We start from the raw sequence: 19,512 nt of genomic DNA on the forward strand, positions 1-19,512 counted from the left end.
GACTACACATTTGTTTCAAGTCAGGAAGAAAAATACTAGAGGCTGATTACCAGCCATATAAATATACTCTATTATCTCTCATCTTAAAAATATAAATCCTCTGTGACCCCACATCTCCCTCTAGCTATTGACCAATTTGTTTGCATTTCTCTTCACAACATAACTTCTTGAAGCGGTACTTGTATCTCCATTTCCCTGTCTTTCCTGGTGGAAACTTTCTTCAAATGTAGAGTGATCTTTGGCTGTTCATAGTGAATGAGCAAGACGGAAAGACTTGTTGGAAACTGTGTGTGCACAGTGGGGCATGCCAACTAGCAAGTGACCAGCTTTTGTCAACAGGCTTTTTTGTTGGGGACCCTCAAATATCAGTGTATTTACATTTCCTCCCTCCCCCCACCCCGAGGTATTTATTTCTACAGAAAAGGAATTTTCAAAATCTTTCCTTAGGTCTGGAATTGACAAGGAGGAGGGCTGGAAGCAGTCACATTTGTAATGCAGATATCTCCATAATCTCCCATACCTGGTGTCTGACTCTGAAACCATCCTTGTCTAATTTTGCCAGAGAGTATACTTCTCTTCTCTGGTGGAACTGGAGGAGTAATTTTCAGATGTAGTGGAGGCAGGTGTTTCTGAAGGTTGAACAGCTCCTCAGATAAACTTTTTAAAAAAATTTAATTTAATTTAATTTAATTTCTTGGTTTTATTGAAATTCAAGTTAGTTAACATATAGTGTATCATTAATTTTGGGGTAGTGATTCATCGCTGCATATAACACCCAGTGCTCGTTACAGCAAGTGTCCTTCTTAATGCCCATCATCCTATTATCCCATCCTTAGATAAACTCTTAAACAATATTCCAGTTTCCACCCTGTTAGCCCTTCCTTGTCTTCTGCGGTATCTGGCAGTGCTAGGTTTTGATCCTTACAGGGTTCTGCTAGGCTACAGGTTTCTCTTTATCATCTCCTTCTGCAGGATTATATTTGACTTTTCTCCACACTGCTTACATCATTTGCCACTCCTCTGTCCTCTTTCCGTCCTCACTTGTATAGTGTCCTTATGGCTTAAATATTTCTTAGTTTCTTCAAAGAAGGGCTTTGTGGTTTTGTTCCACATCCTCCTGGTTTTGGGGTGCTTTTTGTGACAGAAAGGGTAAAAAATATCTTTACCTCTCATTTTAAAATTAGAAGTCTTCACCTTCTAGCCCATTCTGCTCTGACCTTTGTCTCTGCATCTCTGCTGGTCCCCAACCATCTCCACATTGCCAAACCAGTAATCACCTCTCTGGCTTCATCTTACTCAATATAGCCTCTTCCTCAAGTTAAAATGCTTTCTTTTCTTGATTTCCATTATGGCATGCACTCTCCTTCTCCCTCATCAGTTGTTCTTTCTCATATTTCAGTGTAGACTTTTCCTTCTCTTCTAGAACTCTAAAGATTGGAGTGCCCCAGAACTCCCTCAGACACCCCCACCCATTCCCATATTCTCAATACGCACACTGTTTTATAAGTCATTCTTCCCATGACTTTGGTGCTAATCAAGGGAGCATGGCCTTTGGAAGAGGATGACTTGGATTAAATCTTAATTCTGCCACTTCCTAGGGATGTCAACTTTAGATTTCTCAAATGTAAAAACGAAGGTGTGAAACTGTAAGATCTACCAGCTCCCTTCCAGCTCAGACTGCTGCATCTGATTTTATGTAAGGACCAAAGAATGAGCAGAAACAAAGCCTGGACATCTGTTGGGAACTAGAAAGGCCACAGTTGGCAGACAGGAGTAGTCCACAATGTGACACAGGGTCAAGTGCCGACCAGTAAGTGAAGTTCACTAAGAGGAGCCCATCAGGGAATTTCCAAGGGCTGAAGCCTAAGCTGGCATACAGGATAAGAGTGATGGTTTAATCAGAGGATAACGTGATGAATTTGTCCAAACAAGTCCTCTTTACACAACTCTGTTTTGGTTGGTTACTCATTCATGCAGTGGTTTTCACCATGCAGTTTCCTATGGTACCACTTTGCTTTTGAAACGAATCTCTGTAAGACTTTCCCATCACTAACCCTTTTCCCCAGTTGAGCCATACTCTGCAGGAGATGGGAGTGGTGGAAAGTGGGTTCTGTATTCAGGGTTTCCCAAATATGAGAACCTTCTGTTCCATGCTCCTCTTAGTTCAATAAGGATTAGGTCTCTCTGGGTGCTTGTAGTATCTAAAATAGTCAGGTTGATGTACTTGAGCCCAGTGCCACCAACCACAATGAATATTTGTAGGGGCATAGGATAGAATGGTGCTCTGCCAAGTCCTGTGCAACGGAGACTGTGGAGCCCAGAATCACCTTCTTGGATGGAAGCTGAAAGCGGACAGCCCTAGGGGAGATAATAGACAAGCATCTTCTGTTTGGTCAGACCACATTTCTTTAGTATAAGCTGGTGGAAAGTACAGTTTTCTCCAAAGGTAAGACTTTCCTGTCACACTTTGGAGCAATATTGGGCTGGTGGTGGGAGTAGGTAGAGGTATACTATGTTCACACCAGATAACCCAACCCACAAGTCACATGTAGGCACGATCTGTGTGAAAAGACGAGTTGGAGGATCATACAAGATGTTGAGAGGCGATGAGAACTCATACATCACCGGTGGGAATGAAAATTGGCGCAGCCCCTTTGGAGAACAAGGAAATCATGCCTAGCAATTCGATCCCTAGTTGTGTATCAGAAATTCTTGCTTTTGACCCCCCAGGAGATGGGTATAAGAATGTTAATTGCAACTTTGTCTATAACAGCAAAAAGTTAGAAACAAACTAACTGTCCATGAATAAGAGAACAGATAAGTTCATGATGGTACATTATTACAACATAGTATGATGCAATGGAAAAGTATGAACCAAGTACAGCTATATGCATCTTCACAGACAAAGTCTCAAAACCATGATGTTAAGTGTAAAAAGCATGTTCAAGAAAAATACATACAATATGACCATTTATTATAAAGCATAATCTGAAAAAAATATAATATATTGCTCACAGGTATACAAAAATATCCAGCATCTGTTAAGATGAAAACCCCAAATTCAGGATGGTGATTATCTCTGGTGAGGAAAAGGCAAGGCGAGGTTGTACACGGAGGTGTCAATCCCTGTAACATTTTGTTTCATAAACTTGGTGGTGGATAATGAGTCCATTCCCCTTTTTGGGGTATACTTTTGTTACATTTGAAATATAGAATAATTTAAAAAACTGTGGGGATGAGTAGCAACAGGCTGAACCTGCAGTTCATGAGGAGACCGTCAGAGCTGCTCAAGGGCAGCACGAAGTCTCAGGCTTGGCCCTAGAGGCCAAAGGGCAGTGACAGGATGGGCAGGCGGCGTTGGCTGTTTTGCTTCAGGTCTGAACACCCTACCATTCTTTGGTTCCCCTGACCACTTCTGGAGTTTGTCCTGCTGGCTTCATCCCGACAAGAATGCTTCTGCATGCTGTTCTGTCAGTTTTTATTCTTTGTATGTGCTTGCTACATGTGGGATAGTACGTGAGGAAGGGGAATAACGTTTCCTGAGGATGTGGGCCATGCCAGCACCTCTGCCGGGCACTTCCCTTACATTACTTTACCACAGCCTCACGGCAGGGGCGCCTGGGTGGCTCAGTCGTTAAGCGTCTGCCTTTGGCTCAGGTCATGGTCCCAGGGTCCTGGGATCGAGCCCCACATCGGGCTCCCTGCTCAGTGGGGAGTCTGCTTCTCCCTCTCCCACTCCCCCTGCTTGTGTTCCCTCTCTCTCTGTGTCTCTTTCTGTCAAATAAATAAATAAAATCTTAAAAAAAAACCCAAAAAGCTTCAAGGCAACACCATATGGTGGGTGTCATTATCTTCACCACTCATTTGAGAAAACAGACTCAGAGGATTCTAGTAACAGACTGGAACCCAAGCTGATCCTGGTACAAAGTCTGTATCGTCTCTACTACATCTGTGGTGTCCAGACTTGGTATAGGAAAATGTACTGGACACAAAGACACACACACACAACATATATATGTTATCTTTTTAGTCGTACTCCATAATTGGAAGAAGAACTCAACATGATTTTTCTATAAAATCAAACATTGGTATATTATTAAATAGAACACAAACGCACATGCATTTTTAAGATGAAAGGATGTTGAAGAAATTTCTTGCTTTCGATGAGCGAGTCAAACTACACCTGAGGACCCCAGGAGTATACTTTTACTTTCTTCTCCTAACAGGGGTACCCCCAGAGGAAGAGCATGAGAAGTATGGGACCACGCTACTCTCACAAATCAGTCTGCTCCCAGAACAGCGGAATTGCTTCAAGGTGGGTTCTTTTTACCATCACTGAGACTCAATATAAGGAGCCCTTCGACAAACTTCCTCTAGAGACATTGCCTGTGCACGTCTGTCTGAAGGAGTCTCGCTAGAACCATTATACAAAGGGAAAAATAACTTTTCTCTGGCCTCATGCTGAAGCAGTATTTTCTACCTATAACCACTCTATTTAGGGATAGACTGGCCAAATGTTAAAAACTTTGGAGAAGGATGTGAGCCATGGAGAGCTGGGGACTCTCTGAATTGCTGAATTCCTGCGTGCCTGGCATTATTGATCTTTCCAACAGTTCTATGAGGTTAGGGACTATCCTAGTCATTTTATAGATGAAGAAGCCGGCATAGAGAGGTAAGAAACTTTCCCATGGACCCAGACCCCAGGATATTCTCTCAGTCAACAGGACAAGAGAATAAACACATGCTTCCCAACATTTCTCTTAATTTTGCCATCAAACCTTCTTGTACCTAAATAAACAGTACCTAAAAATGGAACAAATCCAGGTTCTTTCAAACACGAAGCATCTGAAGATTCATTTCTTCTCTTGTTATTTTTAAATTTAGAAAAGGCTTTTAGAACTATGTCTCTCAGTAATGACAGCCTGTAATCGTTCTGCTCCAGGAATCAAGCGATGTGTTCAGAATATGTCATTTTCCCTTGTGGCACTAACGGCAAAAGCACACTCTGAACCCAATCCAAGGATGGCTGAGGGGGATGGACAAGTGCGGTCTCTTGGTCTCCACACAGCAGTCTGAGCCAAGCATTCTTGGCTTTCCCTCCAACTCCTTAAGCAACAGGCAAGATACTTAACCTCTTAACCCCATCTGTGAAATGCTGATGCTACCTCTTTACCTCTTTGTGAGGAGTGTTTCCAAGCTGAAGTTGTTAAGAGGTCCTGAAGATAAAATGTGTGGAGGGCATATGCTTTCAGAGAAGTGTTTTCTGGAAGTCTGAGGGTTTGGGGTGGTGAATTGTGGATGATAGGATTTGTTTTTAACTAAAAACTGTATATAATTGTAAAGTTGTGGGAAACCCTATAGGATAGTGATTAAAAGTGTGGACACTGGGGCCATCATACCTGGGTTCAAATGCAAATTTTTGCACTTTTACAGCAGAGTGGCTTTGTGCCTTCTTTGACTCAGTATCCCCATCTATATGATACATATAATAAATAATTCTCATAACAATCTTACAAGGTAGGTATTATTAATTTTCTCTTATTATAGTTGAGAAAAGTATTCTAGGTTATTGGTACATTATAAGCCTTTAATAAAAGATTGTATATAGACAAAAAGTATGTGTACTTATGCATTTGCACATATACATAGTGGTTGCTTCCATTTTAGTATTCCCCAGATAGGAAACAAAAACAGTATGCATATAGATGCAGTAAATAGGGTAGATTAAGTAATGTAATAGAAAAAAAATCACTAGATTTAAAATTTTTAACTTTGTGAGTTAAAAAAATTCTACCACCACTGACAACTTGTATGAACTTGGGCAAATAATTCAATCTCTCTGAGAATAATTTTCCTTAGCAGTAAAATGAGGCCAGGGAGAGGGTTGGATAAGACATAATAATTCTTTGACTCATGGTTGTTCTGTTATGCTTTGTTTTTTAAACTTGCAAAGTTTAGAAGTAAGGCAAGATTTCCAGGTGAAAACAGTAATCTGGGTCCACATATTTTAACTTCCCCCCTTTTCTCCATAATGCTATAGAAACAGCTAAAACTACTATAACAGGGGAAAATGTTTTTACCTGCTGGAAAATAGGTAAGAGTGCCGTACACCTGCCAGACACTTGGGATAATTCCTGTGAGAAGCATAGCTGCTGAGATCAGGCTGAGGAAGGACCTAGCAGCCTGTAATTCTAGGACATGAGGAGAAAAGTCCGGGGTTGGTGGTGGGTTCATTTCTTAACATAGCGATCCAGCACCTACACCTGACCATCTTCTTTTGGCTTCAGCTTCTTCCTTACCTTGGACACACTACTAGGTCTCTACCATTTCCAAGCAAAAATTATACTACATCTAAATTTTCCCACAGTCCTTAGCCTGGGATCTTTACATTTTCAACAAAGATTTTTTGTGATCCCTGACAGAACTCACCCCAAATCCCAGTACTAAAAAACTTAGTTGTTCCTTTTTTGAGTCACTATGTTAAGGAAAATCTCAGAAGTTGGGAAGAAGAGGACCAATTTGAGGAATTTGAGGAAATTTCCCGTTTGAAGCAAACTCTTATAAAAAATAGGAAGCACATAAAGCAATTGCAATTCATATTCATGATGAAGATATTCCATCTCTAACACAATAGCAGGGTGCCACACACATACACAAAAGGAAAAATTTAGGATCAGGAAAATATTCATAGGGTTGAAAGGTATTATCTGTCAGTTAAAAAATGCAATGGCACTGAAAACAATAAATGAAAGATGAAAGAAATTTTAAAAAGCATAAATAAATGAAAAGACAGCCTGTATTCATGGATCAGAAGCCTTAGAATTGTTAAGATGACAATATTACCCAAAGTGGTCTACAGATTCAATGCAATCCCTATCAAAATGCCAGTGGCTTTTTTTTTTCTTCAGAAATAGAAAAGCTTATCCTAACATTTATATGGAATCTCAAAGGACACCAAATAGCCAAAACACTCTTGAAAAAGGACTAAAGTTGGAAGACTCACACTGCCTGGTTTCAAAACTTATTACAAAGTCACACTAATCAAAACAGAGTGGTACTGGGATAAGGATAGATGTTTAGAGGGCCCAGAAAGAAAACTTTGCATGTACAGTCAAGAATTTTCAAGAAGGGTGCTAACCATTTAATGGGGATAAGACAATCTTTTTAATAGGTGGGCTGGAAAAACTGGATATCCATTTGCACTAGGATGAAGTTGGGCCCTTTTTAAAAGCTAATACAAAAATTAACTCCAAGTGGATCAATGACCTAACTGTGAGAGTTGAAACTAGAAAACTGTTAGAAAAATCATAGAGGAAAAGCTTCAAGTGGTTGGATTTGGCAATTATTTCTTGGGAGATGACACCAAAAGCATGGGCAACAAATAACGAAATAGATAAATTGGACTCATCAAAATTAAAACTTTTGTTCATCAAAGGGCACTATTAACAGAGGGAAAAAGTAATCCACAAAATGGGAGAAAATATTTGCAAATCATATAGCTCATAAGGGATTACTATCCAGAATATATAAAGAACTCTTAGATCTTAACAACTACAATAAAAAACAACCTAATTAAAAAATGGGCAAAGGACTTGAATAGATATTTCTCCAAAAAAGATACACAAATGTGCCAATGAGCACATGAAAAGGTGCTCAATATCACTAACCATTAGGGAAATACAAATCGAAACCACAATGAAATACCATTTCACATCCATTAGAATGACTGTTATTTAAAAAAAAAAAACAAACCTACAAAAAAACCCAGAAACTAACCCAAATGTCCACTGACAGATGAATGGATAAACAAATTGTGGTATATACATACAAGGGAATATTATTCTGCCTTAAAAAAGGAATGAAATTTTGACATATGCTACAACATGGATGGACCTTGGAAACATGCTAAGCGAAATAAGCCAGATACAAAAGAATAAATATTATATAATTCCACTTATATGAGGTACCTAGAATAAACAAATCCATAGAGACAGAAAGTAGAATAGAGGTTACCAGGGGCTGGGGGCAGTTTTAGTTTGGGATGATGAAGAAGTTCTGGAGACGGCTAGTAGTGTGATTGTTGCTCAATGTGAAGCTACTGAATTGTATGCTTAAAAATGGTTAAAATGATAAGTTTTATGGTGTGTATATTTTATCACAGTAAAAAATTTCAATAGAAGCTGCAAACAGTAAGTTGAATACAAACAAAATAATTAAACATTGGTGAATTACAGGACAAGAGTGAAACATTCTCCAAGAACTCAAAGAAAAATGATAAAGGTTAAAAAATAAGAGTAAGAATTTAGAATATAAAAAAGAGTTTGGAATAGATTTAAGAATCAAATGGACAGAAGAAAAGGAATAATAAAAGAAGTAATAGAAAAATATTTCTTCGGCTGAAGATATTTGTTATCAGGTGGAAAGGCTCAAATCCTATACAAAGTATTATACAAAATCAATGAAGGAATCCACACCTAGATATATTCTCTTGACTTAATTTTTTTAATACCAAGGACAAGGAAAATTTTTTTTACAAGTATCCAGAAGGAGAAAACAGGCTACTCACAAAGGAGAAATGTACTAAATTGGCATTTTTCTGTATGCAATAGAGAATAGAATATATACAAGGTGGCACTGTGTCATTTTCCAGTAAATTTAGAGGAAAAGGTAGTCAGGGTATAAGAATTTTATATTCAATTAAAATATTTACCTGGAGGTGAACAACAACAATTCTCAAATAAGTTCAGCCTTACAAATTTTAATATTCACATACCTTTCAGTAAAATTTTACCTGAAAAAAGACTCAGTCAACTAAGAAATTAAAAACTAAATAAAATAAAAACTTCAAGTGCTGGAAAAGAAATATGTATGTGTACGTGTGTGTACTTATGAGACATAATGCAAATAATTCTTAAAAAATTCAGCAAGGAGATTAAATGATATTACTTAATTCTTGCCACTATAAAGACAAGCAAAATTCATTGGGAACTGTTACTAGAATAAAAATGAAATTATACTTTTTCAAATTATACTTTTCAAATCATTGGTGGAAAATTAAAATATCAAAGAAGGGTAAAAGATAAATGGGTGGACACAGATATAGCAGGAAAATATTTTTAGAAATTTAAGTTCATAATATTTTTTGACAAAGGACTTAAAAATCATGGAAGGTAACGGAAAGGTTATTTTATGTTGATTAGAAGTATAGTCCATAATGAAAATCCATGTGAACTAAACAATATGGCATAAATTATAAAGCAGTGTGTTGGAGATTCACATAAAACAGTTATGGTGGAAAGTTTAAAAAATACCTCACTGTCTTCACAGATCAAGTAAACAAAAACATAAGATATTTGATAAATTTAATCAATATATTTCTTTATTGTCCAACATTCATGGATGATAAATAAAATTTAATCACATACTAGTCCACCAACAAAAATTCATAAATTTTAAGATTTTTAAAAAATTTATTTATTTGAGAGAGAGAAAGCAAGAGACTGAGTAGGAGTGGAGGGGGAGGGGCAGAAAGAGAGGGAGAAGCAGACTCCCCACTGAGCTGGGAGCCCGATGCAGGGCTCGATCTCAGGACCCTGGTATCATGACCTGAGCTGAAGGCAGATACTTAACTGACTGAGCCACCCGGGTGCCCCCCAAATCAATAAATTTTAAAAGTAGAAATTATATAAACCAGTAATTTAGAAAATACAACAGAAAAAACTCATTCACAATGGAAGGAAAACTTAAAAATGCCTAGGAAAAAACTTAATGAACACTGTATGAGATTGATTTGAAGAAAACAACAAAACCTTAGTAAGAGACATAAGTGAAGGGATATATCCTTAGATAAGAAAATACATACAGTAAAACTGTAATGCCATTTTGCTAAGGTGATTCTGCACTTTCCATACAATTCAAGTGAAAATCCCAAGAATATTGTGGTACATTAAACAAATTATTTAAAATGACCATGGTAGAGAAAAAAAAGAAAAAAAAAAAAAACTACTAAAGACCAGGGGGATTTTCACTCAAGATCAGAAGTGAAGAAGGACTGGTCTTCCAGATGCCAAAACTAATAAAAATAGTGTGGCCCTAGCTAGGAACAGACAGAAATGCAGTGTATCAGCATAGAAAACACAGCAATGAATCCAAGTCTATGAAAGAGTATAATTTTTCAAATTGGTAGTAAATGATTATTCAGTAAATGATGGAAAAACTGGCTAAGGTCTTAGAAGAAAAGGATGGATCTTGGCCCTATACCTTACATCAGACTAATTTCTAGAAGTAATGGTCTACATGTAAAAAAAAAAAAAGTATAAAAATACCGTAGGTAAAAGTATTCATAAAAAGGACAATAGCAGTCCAGTCATAATTATGAATACTGATGCTAAATTTCTGAATAAAATGCAGAAAAGAGTTCAACTCTACATTAAAATAATAATATATGACAACCAAGTGTAACCAGAAATGCAAGAATGATCCAATATTAAAAAATCTTTTTAATGCATTTCACTGTGTTAGTAGGTCAAAGAAAAAAATATCATCTTAATAGATGCCAAAAATTCATTTGATTAAATTGAGTATCTATTCTTGATTTCTTTTAAAGGAAGAGTTGGACTTCCTTGAGATGATCTCATTTCCAAATGATGAAATATCTGAAGTATTTAAAGTAAGATCAGGAAAAAGACTATCCAGGGAGTACTCAGGGAATCATATGCAGTAGTTAATACTAACATAATGTATCCTAACAGTACTTAAATTAACATTGGATCCTTTATTACGCTGATGTGTTACAATTTGTCAACTGTTTTGCAAACCGATGAAGTTAAGAAATCTTGGAAGAGCAACATGATATAATGCAGAACACATGAGTTGGACCAAACCCAGAAACCAGAATCAGAATACTAATTCTCCCATTTTTGTTATTTGACCGTTGCAAGTTTTCTGAACTCAGATTCTCAGTGTCCCTTATCTATAAAATGGAAGTAATAGGCAAGATGGAGTAAACTTGCTACTGGTTATCTCTCCTGGTGATTATTAGAGAAACTCTGGACAAAAAAAAAAGCCAACACATAAGGACTCTAAAAAGTAAACAAAAGCAGATGAGTTGCGCAGGGTAGTTAAAACCTGAGAAGTAACCCAGACAAGGATGGATTCCATATTTCTCCCCCTCTTTTCTTTCAGGGCTTTAACCTGAGGGTGGGTCTCAGTCACATGGTAGTGGCCTGGGAGGTTACCATATCTCAGGCCCCTGGGAAAGGGAGCCCTTGGGGTTCAAAGAATGTGGAAAGAATCCCCACTTTCATTTCTCTTTGATTACTCCTGCCTTTGCCCCATGGGTGACCTCAGTAGAGAACGGCACAAAGCAGTGTAGTGGCCAAACTCTAAGAGAAACACCATTCTTCTTGCTAGCGGACTTGCAAAGGGCAGCCTAAGTGGGAAACATAATGTGTGGGGAATCCTGCAGGATAGAGAACTGGAGAAGGGGGTCCCAGTAATTCTGTGAAGCTATGTAGGTCCCAGGCTCATCTCTGAGCTGCACGTGCATAGGACAGACTCAAAGCAGCTTAGCAAAGGCTTTCAAAACTGAACTGAAATAAAAACCACCACCCACAGAAGAGATAGAACTTGTGGTCTGAACCTAGTTCAAGTAGAGAAGAAAGATTAATATTCTCCAGACGATTTGAAGATGTCTGAACAACCTAGTATTAAAAACTTCTAGAATATAGTCTAAAATTACTCGATGTACAAACACCTAGAAAATGTGACCAATTCTCATGAGAGAAGGTAATTAAGATGCCAATCCTGAGCTTATGGAATTGTCGGGCAAAGAACTTAAAGCATATAAATATGCTTTATGAATTTATTTTATAGTATTTATATATTACATTTCTACTATATTTCTACTAGTATTATCTATTATATTTCTATATATTCTACTATAATTACATTACATATAGTTAATCCAATATATTTATCTCATATATAATCTCATTACATATTTAATTATATGATATAAAATATATTTAATTTTATGTTATATCTTATATACTGTATATTTACATATATATTTAAATATTTATATATTTATCTTATAACTATACTCCATGAGGTAAAGGTAAATACACTTGAAATAAATGGAAAGATAGATGACCTCAGCAGAGGAATAAAAATTTTAAAAAGAACAAAATAGATATTTTAGGACTGAAAATCATAGTATCTGCCATAAAAAATCCAATGGATGAGCTCAATGGCAGGATGGGGATGGCAGAGGAAGGAGTCAGGGAACATGAAGATAGATCAATAGAGATGATCTAATCTGAAAAACAGAAAGAGGAAAGATTGGAAAAGAATTGAGCAGACCTTCAGACACATGTGGAATCCTACCAAAAGGTCTAAATCTGTGTCATTGGAATCCCAGAAAGAGAGGAGAAAATGACTAGTACAGAAAAAATAGTTTAGAAATATGGCTGCAAATTCCTCAAATTTGGTGAAAGACAAATTTATAGATTCAAGAAGCTCAGCAAAGCCAAAATAGGATAAACTCAAAGAAAACCATGCCTAGATAGATCCTAGCCAACCTGCTGAGAGCTAAAGATAAAGAAAAAAATCTTGAAAGCAGATAGCAAAAAATGGCATATTCCATATAAAACAATGAGACCCCACTGGAAATTGAAATTATAATGGTTATACGGGGATACATGAGAAATGATATGTAAGGTGCTTAGCAGATAAAAGACACAGATGGTAGGTATTATTATTCTGATTGTAATTCCTTTACTACATCTCAACACACCATATTTATTTTCTGTTCTATTTCTTCAAGCTTCTCGTGGTTTTCTTTATGTGGATTTGATCCCAAGAGCTGGATGCAAATATTCCTTTGATAGTATTTCTTTTGGTTTACCCACAATCGTTTGCTCTTGTTGAAACGAGAGTCTCTGTGAATTCATGTCCTGTTTTTGAACACCTTTTTTTTTAACTTACACTGTGTCCTCACTTATTACATCCGTACAATAACAAATCTTTTACTCTCTTATAGGGATATTGTGAAGATCAAATGAGATATGGAGAAAAACATAAAAATTCCTGTGACCAACTAAAACACTGGAAGTCATATCTTTCAGAAATAGTACCAGCTTGGAAGTTCTGAAAGCCTAATTCTTTTAGCCAATCTCATGAGAAAGTATTTCAGAGAGGGAAGGCTCATCCACATTTCTCCTGGGCTGAGAAGGTTGGGGAAGTGTCAGTAAACCGTTCATGCTTTGCCAGCTGACCCAGAGGTAAGGCCAAGCAGTCACCGTGTGAAACCCATACAGCCTTTAGCAAGGCATTTTTCGCTGTTTGATGCATATTTAGCCCTTAAATATTAAATACTGCTTCCTGCAAAGTGGAGATTCTAATCTCTGTCTTCTCCTTGGTATGGGAAACTAGGAGTAGTAAAGTTAAGGCATAAAACAGTAGATTCAAAGTCGGATTCAGATGACTAATTTGAACTAGCATAACCAAAACGAGACTGAAAGCCCCGGCATTTTAACAGTGTTTATAAATTTGTGACCCCCTCTGCCCTCCCCACTTCCCAGAGGCCGTGAGCAGTAGCACACAAAATACCCACAAAGGATGTAAGATCTAGGTCTCTGGGCCAAACTCAAGCACGCAACGAGTGGAGTCAGCAAGGAGCAGCACCAGGCAGCCTGGGTTGTAGGAGGATGTAAAGAATGGGAGAGAGGGTTTTCTCGGAACAAAAGGCATCTCTGCATAAAGGATGTCATCATGTAAAGACAGAGAGAGGAGGAATCTTCCATATAGCCCATAAGCCAGAGACACTGTCTCAGAGCTTCTTAAAATCCTTGGCCAATATTGAAGGAAAGTCTCATAACTCTCCCGGGCTTTATGATTCTCTGTGTAATAACAGAAGGCAGCAAGGTACAATGGCAAGAATGTGGAGGCTGCATCTAGTGTGGGTTCTGCTTGGTATCCTTAGGAACATGATATGGCCTCAGTTTCTACTTCCGTTAATAGGAAATGAGAAACCCCTGTTTTTAAAATGGGGTTTCTGTGCATCGCAAATGGCATGTGTGAATAAAAGATACTGCTAAAGGAGAAACAGGACTTGGAAACTTCTATATGGTACAGAGTATTCTTTTTGTTACACACAGGAAACAAAAACGTGGAGAAAAATGGGGACTAGCTCAGATTTGCTGTGTTGGTGCAAAATCCAGAAAACCTTACTCCATCTTGTTGGTCCTACTCTGCTCTCTAGAAGAAGAAAGTCTCCCTGTCCTCCCTGTGCTTGCCCCTCCTCCTTTCCTTTTCCTTATGTGTCCATACGCAAGTCTGCCAACAGTCCCACATGTGTCCCCACCCCCGGCCCCCACCTACCATAGCACTTTGTAAAAAGTGGACAGAGTCCTTAACTCAGGAAAACTGTTACCTCCACTCCCAATACACCATCCTAACTATGAACAAATGGCATGTCTCGATTTTTGCTAGCTTTCATGGGTAAGTGGTAAAATCCAAAATAATATTTTTGTTCAGCTAGGTCTAAGTAATCCTTTTAGGTCAACAACAGTTTTCCACACCTGATTCAAATTTCCTTTTATTCCATGGTCCCGTACACCCTCCCTTTCTAGTCCCTGCCCTAGTAATTATGTATGATAATATTTCAAGTTCTTACTTCTCTCACAGTATGTTTATTATATCTCTGAAATCTTAATCCACAAAATAAATCTAATTTAAATAAAAGAAAATAGAATCCCCCCAAAATTTGGTTTGCTCCCATTTTGCTCCAAGTTAGCAGACTGGGTTGCCAATCAAATATAAGTTCTACCTTAATGTGATTTAGTGGTTTACAGAATTTCACCAACATCAGGGAATTCCATCAGTTATCACAGAGTAAACTAGCAGATGGGTCAATGTGCAAAGTTCAAGGCTTAAGTGAAAAGAGAACTATAAGATTAAAATGACTGAGAGGGCCAGGACTAGGGTACAAATATCCAAACTACTCAAGAAAAGGTGGGCTTTTTTTTTTTTTTTAAAGATTTTATTTATTTGCCATAGAGAGAGAGCACAAGCAGAGGGAGCGGCAGGCAGAAGGAGAGGGAGAAGCAGGCTCCCCGCTGAGCAGGGAGCCTGATGCGGGACTCAATCCCAGGACCCCGGGACCATGACCTGAGTCGAAGGCAGACGCTCAACTGACTGAGGCACAGGGAAGGTGAGCATCCTTACCTGTCTTCTGTTAGCTTCATTAGGGTTGTGCCTCGAGTGGAGAAGACAATAAAGGACATTCTGAGCTGTGGGCTGGAAAGGAAAAGAAATTCCATTAGGGCAGATAGAAAGACTGTGGAATGCCATTTCCTTCTGGTCGTCCTCTCTGTTCCCCCTTTTGTATCACGGCTGCGGAAGCTGAGGCCCTTCAAACCAAAGAGGGCCTCCACAGCTGGTGCTGCAAGTCTTTAGCCAGCAGCAGACTCGAAGCTGCGGACCAAAGGCAAGACCTGCATTGTCTTCCTGGAGGCTGCCTCTGATTTGACCCCACTGCTCAGTAAGGGTGGATTACAAGTACAAAAGCTAAAATTCATCACTGCCCTGTGCTCTGTCTGAAGAGATACGACCCCAGAAGAAGACTGGTCTGCATGGCGTTTATAGAAGGGGGACCCCAATAGATAAGATTGGATAGCGTCCCCATGGCAGTCAAGTGGACGCTAACGTGGAGAGTGGTTGAGCTTGTTGCAGTTGGATGCCATCAGCCATTAAGATCATACTACGAATTCCCTGTGCTCTGAAAGCAGGATCACCACAACTTTTAATTTCGCCTTGGTTTCCCAAGGAGGTTATCCTATAAGGGGAGAATGTGCTGATGGGCCACAAGAATATCCACTCTGCTTGGTAGTTACACTTCTCAATATTCGTGAACACAGCAGCGTGGTTTGTAGATGGCAGTGCTTGGGCGCTTTGTCCATGGAAAATCCACACTCTGGGAGACAGAACTACTCTCAGCTGAGGACCAAACATATTTCTCTGTCTTTAAGATGGACCGGCAGAAATAACAAAAACAAAACAAACATTAAAAAAAACAAAAACAAAAGATGGACTATCAGGGTGTAGTGGATTCACCCAGTAGACTGCTGGGCTCTCTTTGGGTGGCCAACCGCTTCATCTGTCACAGCATGAACCTGTTTCTTCACAATGCAATACCCTCCCCTCCCTGATCTGGCCCCCGTATCTTATAGTTCCCACTTCCTGCAACATTTCTCAAACGCCCCCTTTTCCATTTCTTTGCTTAGGACCTTGCCCTCAACTATCTGACCACTGCAATCGTTTCCTAGCTGGTGACCTTGCTGGGCATCATCCTGTGTTCTAATTCATTCTTCACAGTGCTTCCGGAACCATTTTCCCAAAATATAAATTAGACCCGTCACTCATCTGCTATAAAATCTCCAATGGTTCCTACTGCCGCCAGGATGAAGTCTACATTCATTACCATGTGTCTGGTGCATCTTTGGAAACGCTTACCCTGGTGTTTTATACTTGGTAGGAGCCCAAGCAGTACCTAGCGAATTGAATGTTGGTATCTTGAAACAGACCTGGGCTCTCTGTCCATGACACCATTCTGCCTGTTACCACCTCACTGCTGCTAATCAGCAAAACACCATGTCCTAGATGATAATAATGACCATCATAATTATCATAATAACATAATAATGGTCAATCTTATCAAGTGCTTACTATGTGGCCGACACTATTGTAAGTGATTTGCATGTATTATCTCATTTAACTTGTAACAACTTTATGAGATCAGTACTATTATTATTCCTATTTTCCACGAAAGGAAATTGAGACCCTGAAGGATAAAGTAATTTCCCCAAGGTCATAGAGTGGGAGAGTAGTGGATCTGGGGCTTAAAATGAAGCTTCTGGTTCTGGAAGTTGGGTTCTTAAGCACCATATAGTATCCGGCTTCTTTTGTATAGAGTTCAGCTCTGGAAAAAATGAATTTGAAATGTGAGAAATGTGGGGTTCCAAGAGGCAATTGGTATATTTGGTATATGAGTCTTGGCAAGAGACCTAATTTGGAAGTTTTCAGCATACTGATGTGAGTGGAATTGTTCCAAGACAGAGTCAGCAGTGAGAAGGGAAGTGAGCCACTGCTAGAACCAACACCAATATTTGAGGACCTGGCTCTGGTCAGTGGGGTGAAAGGAGAAACCAGAAGCCAGTGGAGGAGAGAATTTCAAGGAGGGAAAATTCTCAATCCAACGAAGCTCCTGTATCCAGCAGAATAAGCACTGCAAGACTGTCTTTGTCCTCTTAGGGCATCACTTAGGGGCTTTGGTGAGAGCCAGCAGGTGGGAGGTGGGATGGAAGCCAGATGGAAGCAAGTCAAGGAATGAATGATAAAAGTATGGATATGGAGACACTGAATCTTTAAAGATATTTGAGTGAGTAAGAGATACCAGTAAGAAATAGGTATCTATAGTATCTATAGAGGGACATAATTAGGAGATTCATTATTTTCTGTTTTGGGTTTTTTTGTTTTTGTTTTTTTTTTCAGACATGGGGCAGGAGAGATTTGTTTATGTCTATTGATGTGGAAATGGAGCCAGAGGAAAGGTGGAAAAAAATCCAAGAGAGAAACAAAGACCTGGAGGATATTGGAGACAATGGGATAAATGGACTAAAATGGAGGGGTCACCTTCAAAGGGGGGATATTTGAATCTCAGAGACAATGGGAAGGGCAAGCATGCATCCTTTAAGAATAGGTCTGGAACATGAGGACATCACTTTTCTGCTATTTCCAGGGTTCTTGGTGAAATAGGAGGTGAAGTTCTTTGCTGAAAGTGATGGGTGAGAGGTGTGGGTTGGGGTCTTGAAGGAAATCGTGAAGAGTCAGCATCATTATTAGGAAAATGGGAGGGGGTCAGAATAAAGACAAATAAAAGAACTTGAAATTTCCAGGATCCCATTAAAATTGGAAATGATAATATTTGTACTGGCATCAGCCACTGTTATTCAATGAATATCCCCCCTGCAATATCAGCTGCCTAGACTATTTATTAAAATGAATAAATAAAAATCATTCATTCCTTTTCAAAATCTGTCCATTTATTCAAAACTATTGAGGGAGCATGTGCTATGTGTCAGGTGCTACAACGGGTACTTGGGCTGCAGCAGTCAAAATACAGTTTGCATGACTGTGATGTCTTGGTGACACACTTTGAGGGGGGATCCATAGCCAAGAAGGGCCAGAAGAGACAACCAGAGGAAAGTGCCTCGTGGTCTGCATTAAGCCATGTCAACTTCTCTAGTTCTCAGTTTCCTCATCAATAAAATGAAAGGATTGGGTTAAGTCCTCCCAATCCCTACTTCTCAGTGTCTTTGCTACTCAGATAGTGAGGCATCTGGAATTGCTGAATGAACTGGGAAAGAGAAGTGCTGAGTGGCCACTCTAAGCCAGGTGCTGGGCTAGTTGGTTTGCACATGTTTTGTCTTCTAATTTTCACACACAAACCAGGGTTCAACCAAGGTAAGTCAATTGCTAGAGTTGCACAATGGAGCTTGGATTCAAATCCACATCTGCCTAACTTCAAAGCCTTTTCCAGTAGAGTCCTCAGAGAGAACAGAAGACCAGAAGAGCAAATAGAGACACAACAGATACTGTCAAGTGTCTAGAGGCAGATTTGTTTTATAGCACTCTGAAGGATAAAATGGATATAATGGATGAGAGTATAGGAAAGGACATGTTGGCTCAATGACAAAGAGGCTTTTCTGGAAACTGGAATGGTCCAACTATTGGACTGTTTGCCTCCAAAGACAGCAGTTTCTCACCAGAGCTATTTAAGTTGAGGGTAGTGAATACGTCTTAGGATAGCTTGGGAAGTTGTTGCTTTCAATTCTAAGCTTCTACAATTCCCTCAAATATTTTGCTTTTAATACCACCCATGTATTTGCTTCTTATCTCCCCTTCCCCCCTCTCCTCTCAGCATCTGCTTTTCCCATTCATCTGGGTTTAGATGCTTCCTGCTTGCAGCTTCCAGTTTTTGGCATCACAGAGAGGACATCTCCTAACCCTTTCCCTCCAATCAGGCAGGCAGGAAAGAGACCAGTAACTGAATTTGGAGGGAATGCGTTTGTCATTACTTTGGTCTCAGGGGACAACCTGTCTTCTGAGATAAAGAAAACATTATTCAAAGAAGAAGTTTATGGTTACTCACGTGGGCTGGAAGACTCTACAGATGCCATGACACAGGAGAGGAGCTGCCTTAGAATTCACAATGATCAGGACAATTTTACCAAAGACCTTGATAAATGGCTTCAAGCACATCCATGAAAGCAATCACAGCTGTCATCCCCTGGAGGCTGTATCCAAGGAGGGTGAAATGACCTTCTTTCCTTTTCCAGTGGGCATCTATACTTACTGGAAAGTAGGACCTCCAAGGCTCTGCAATATTTCTAGTGATGATGTTCAAAACTGCATTGTCCTCCCTTGGAAAGTGGTGTAAAGAATGCTAAG

The 19,512-nt window shown here is 39.1% G+C and overlaps 1 protein-coding gene across 1 annotated transcript in view; it reads right to left on the reverse strand.

Moving 5' to 3' along the window:
• Nucleotides 1–19,512, reverse strand: part of ANTXR1 (ANTXR cell adhesion molecule 1) — a 217,337-nt gene that overhangs the window by 171,250 nt on the left and 26,575 nt on the right. The window contains exon 3 of the mRNA XM_032410814.1: nucleotides 15,229–15,300. Within this exon, the coding sequence (XP_032266705.1) occupies nucleotides 15,229–15,300 (72 nt within the window). The remainder of the gene's footprint in view (nucleotides 1–15,228; nucleotides 15,301–19,512) is intronic.

This window comes from Phoca vitulina, unplaced genomic scaffold, assembly GCF_004348235.1.
Source record: "Phoca vitulina isolate PV1807 unplaced genomic scaffold, GSC_HSeal_1.0 scaffold12, whole genome shotgun sequence".
NCBI lineage: Eukaryota > Metazoa > Chordata > Mammalia > Carnivora > Phocidae > Phoca > Phoca vitulina.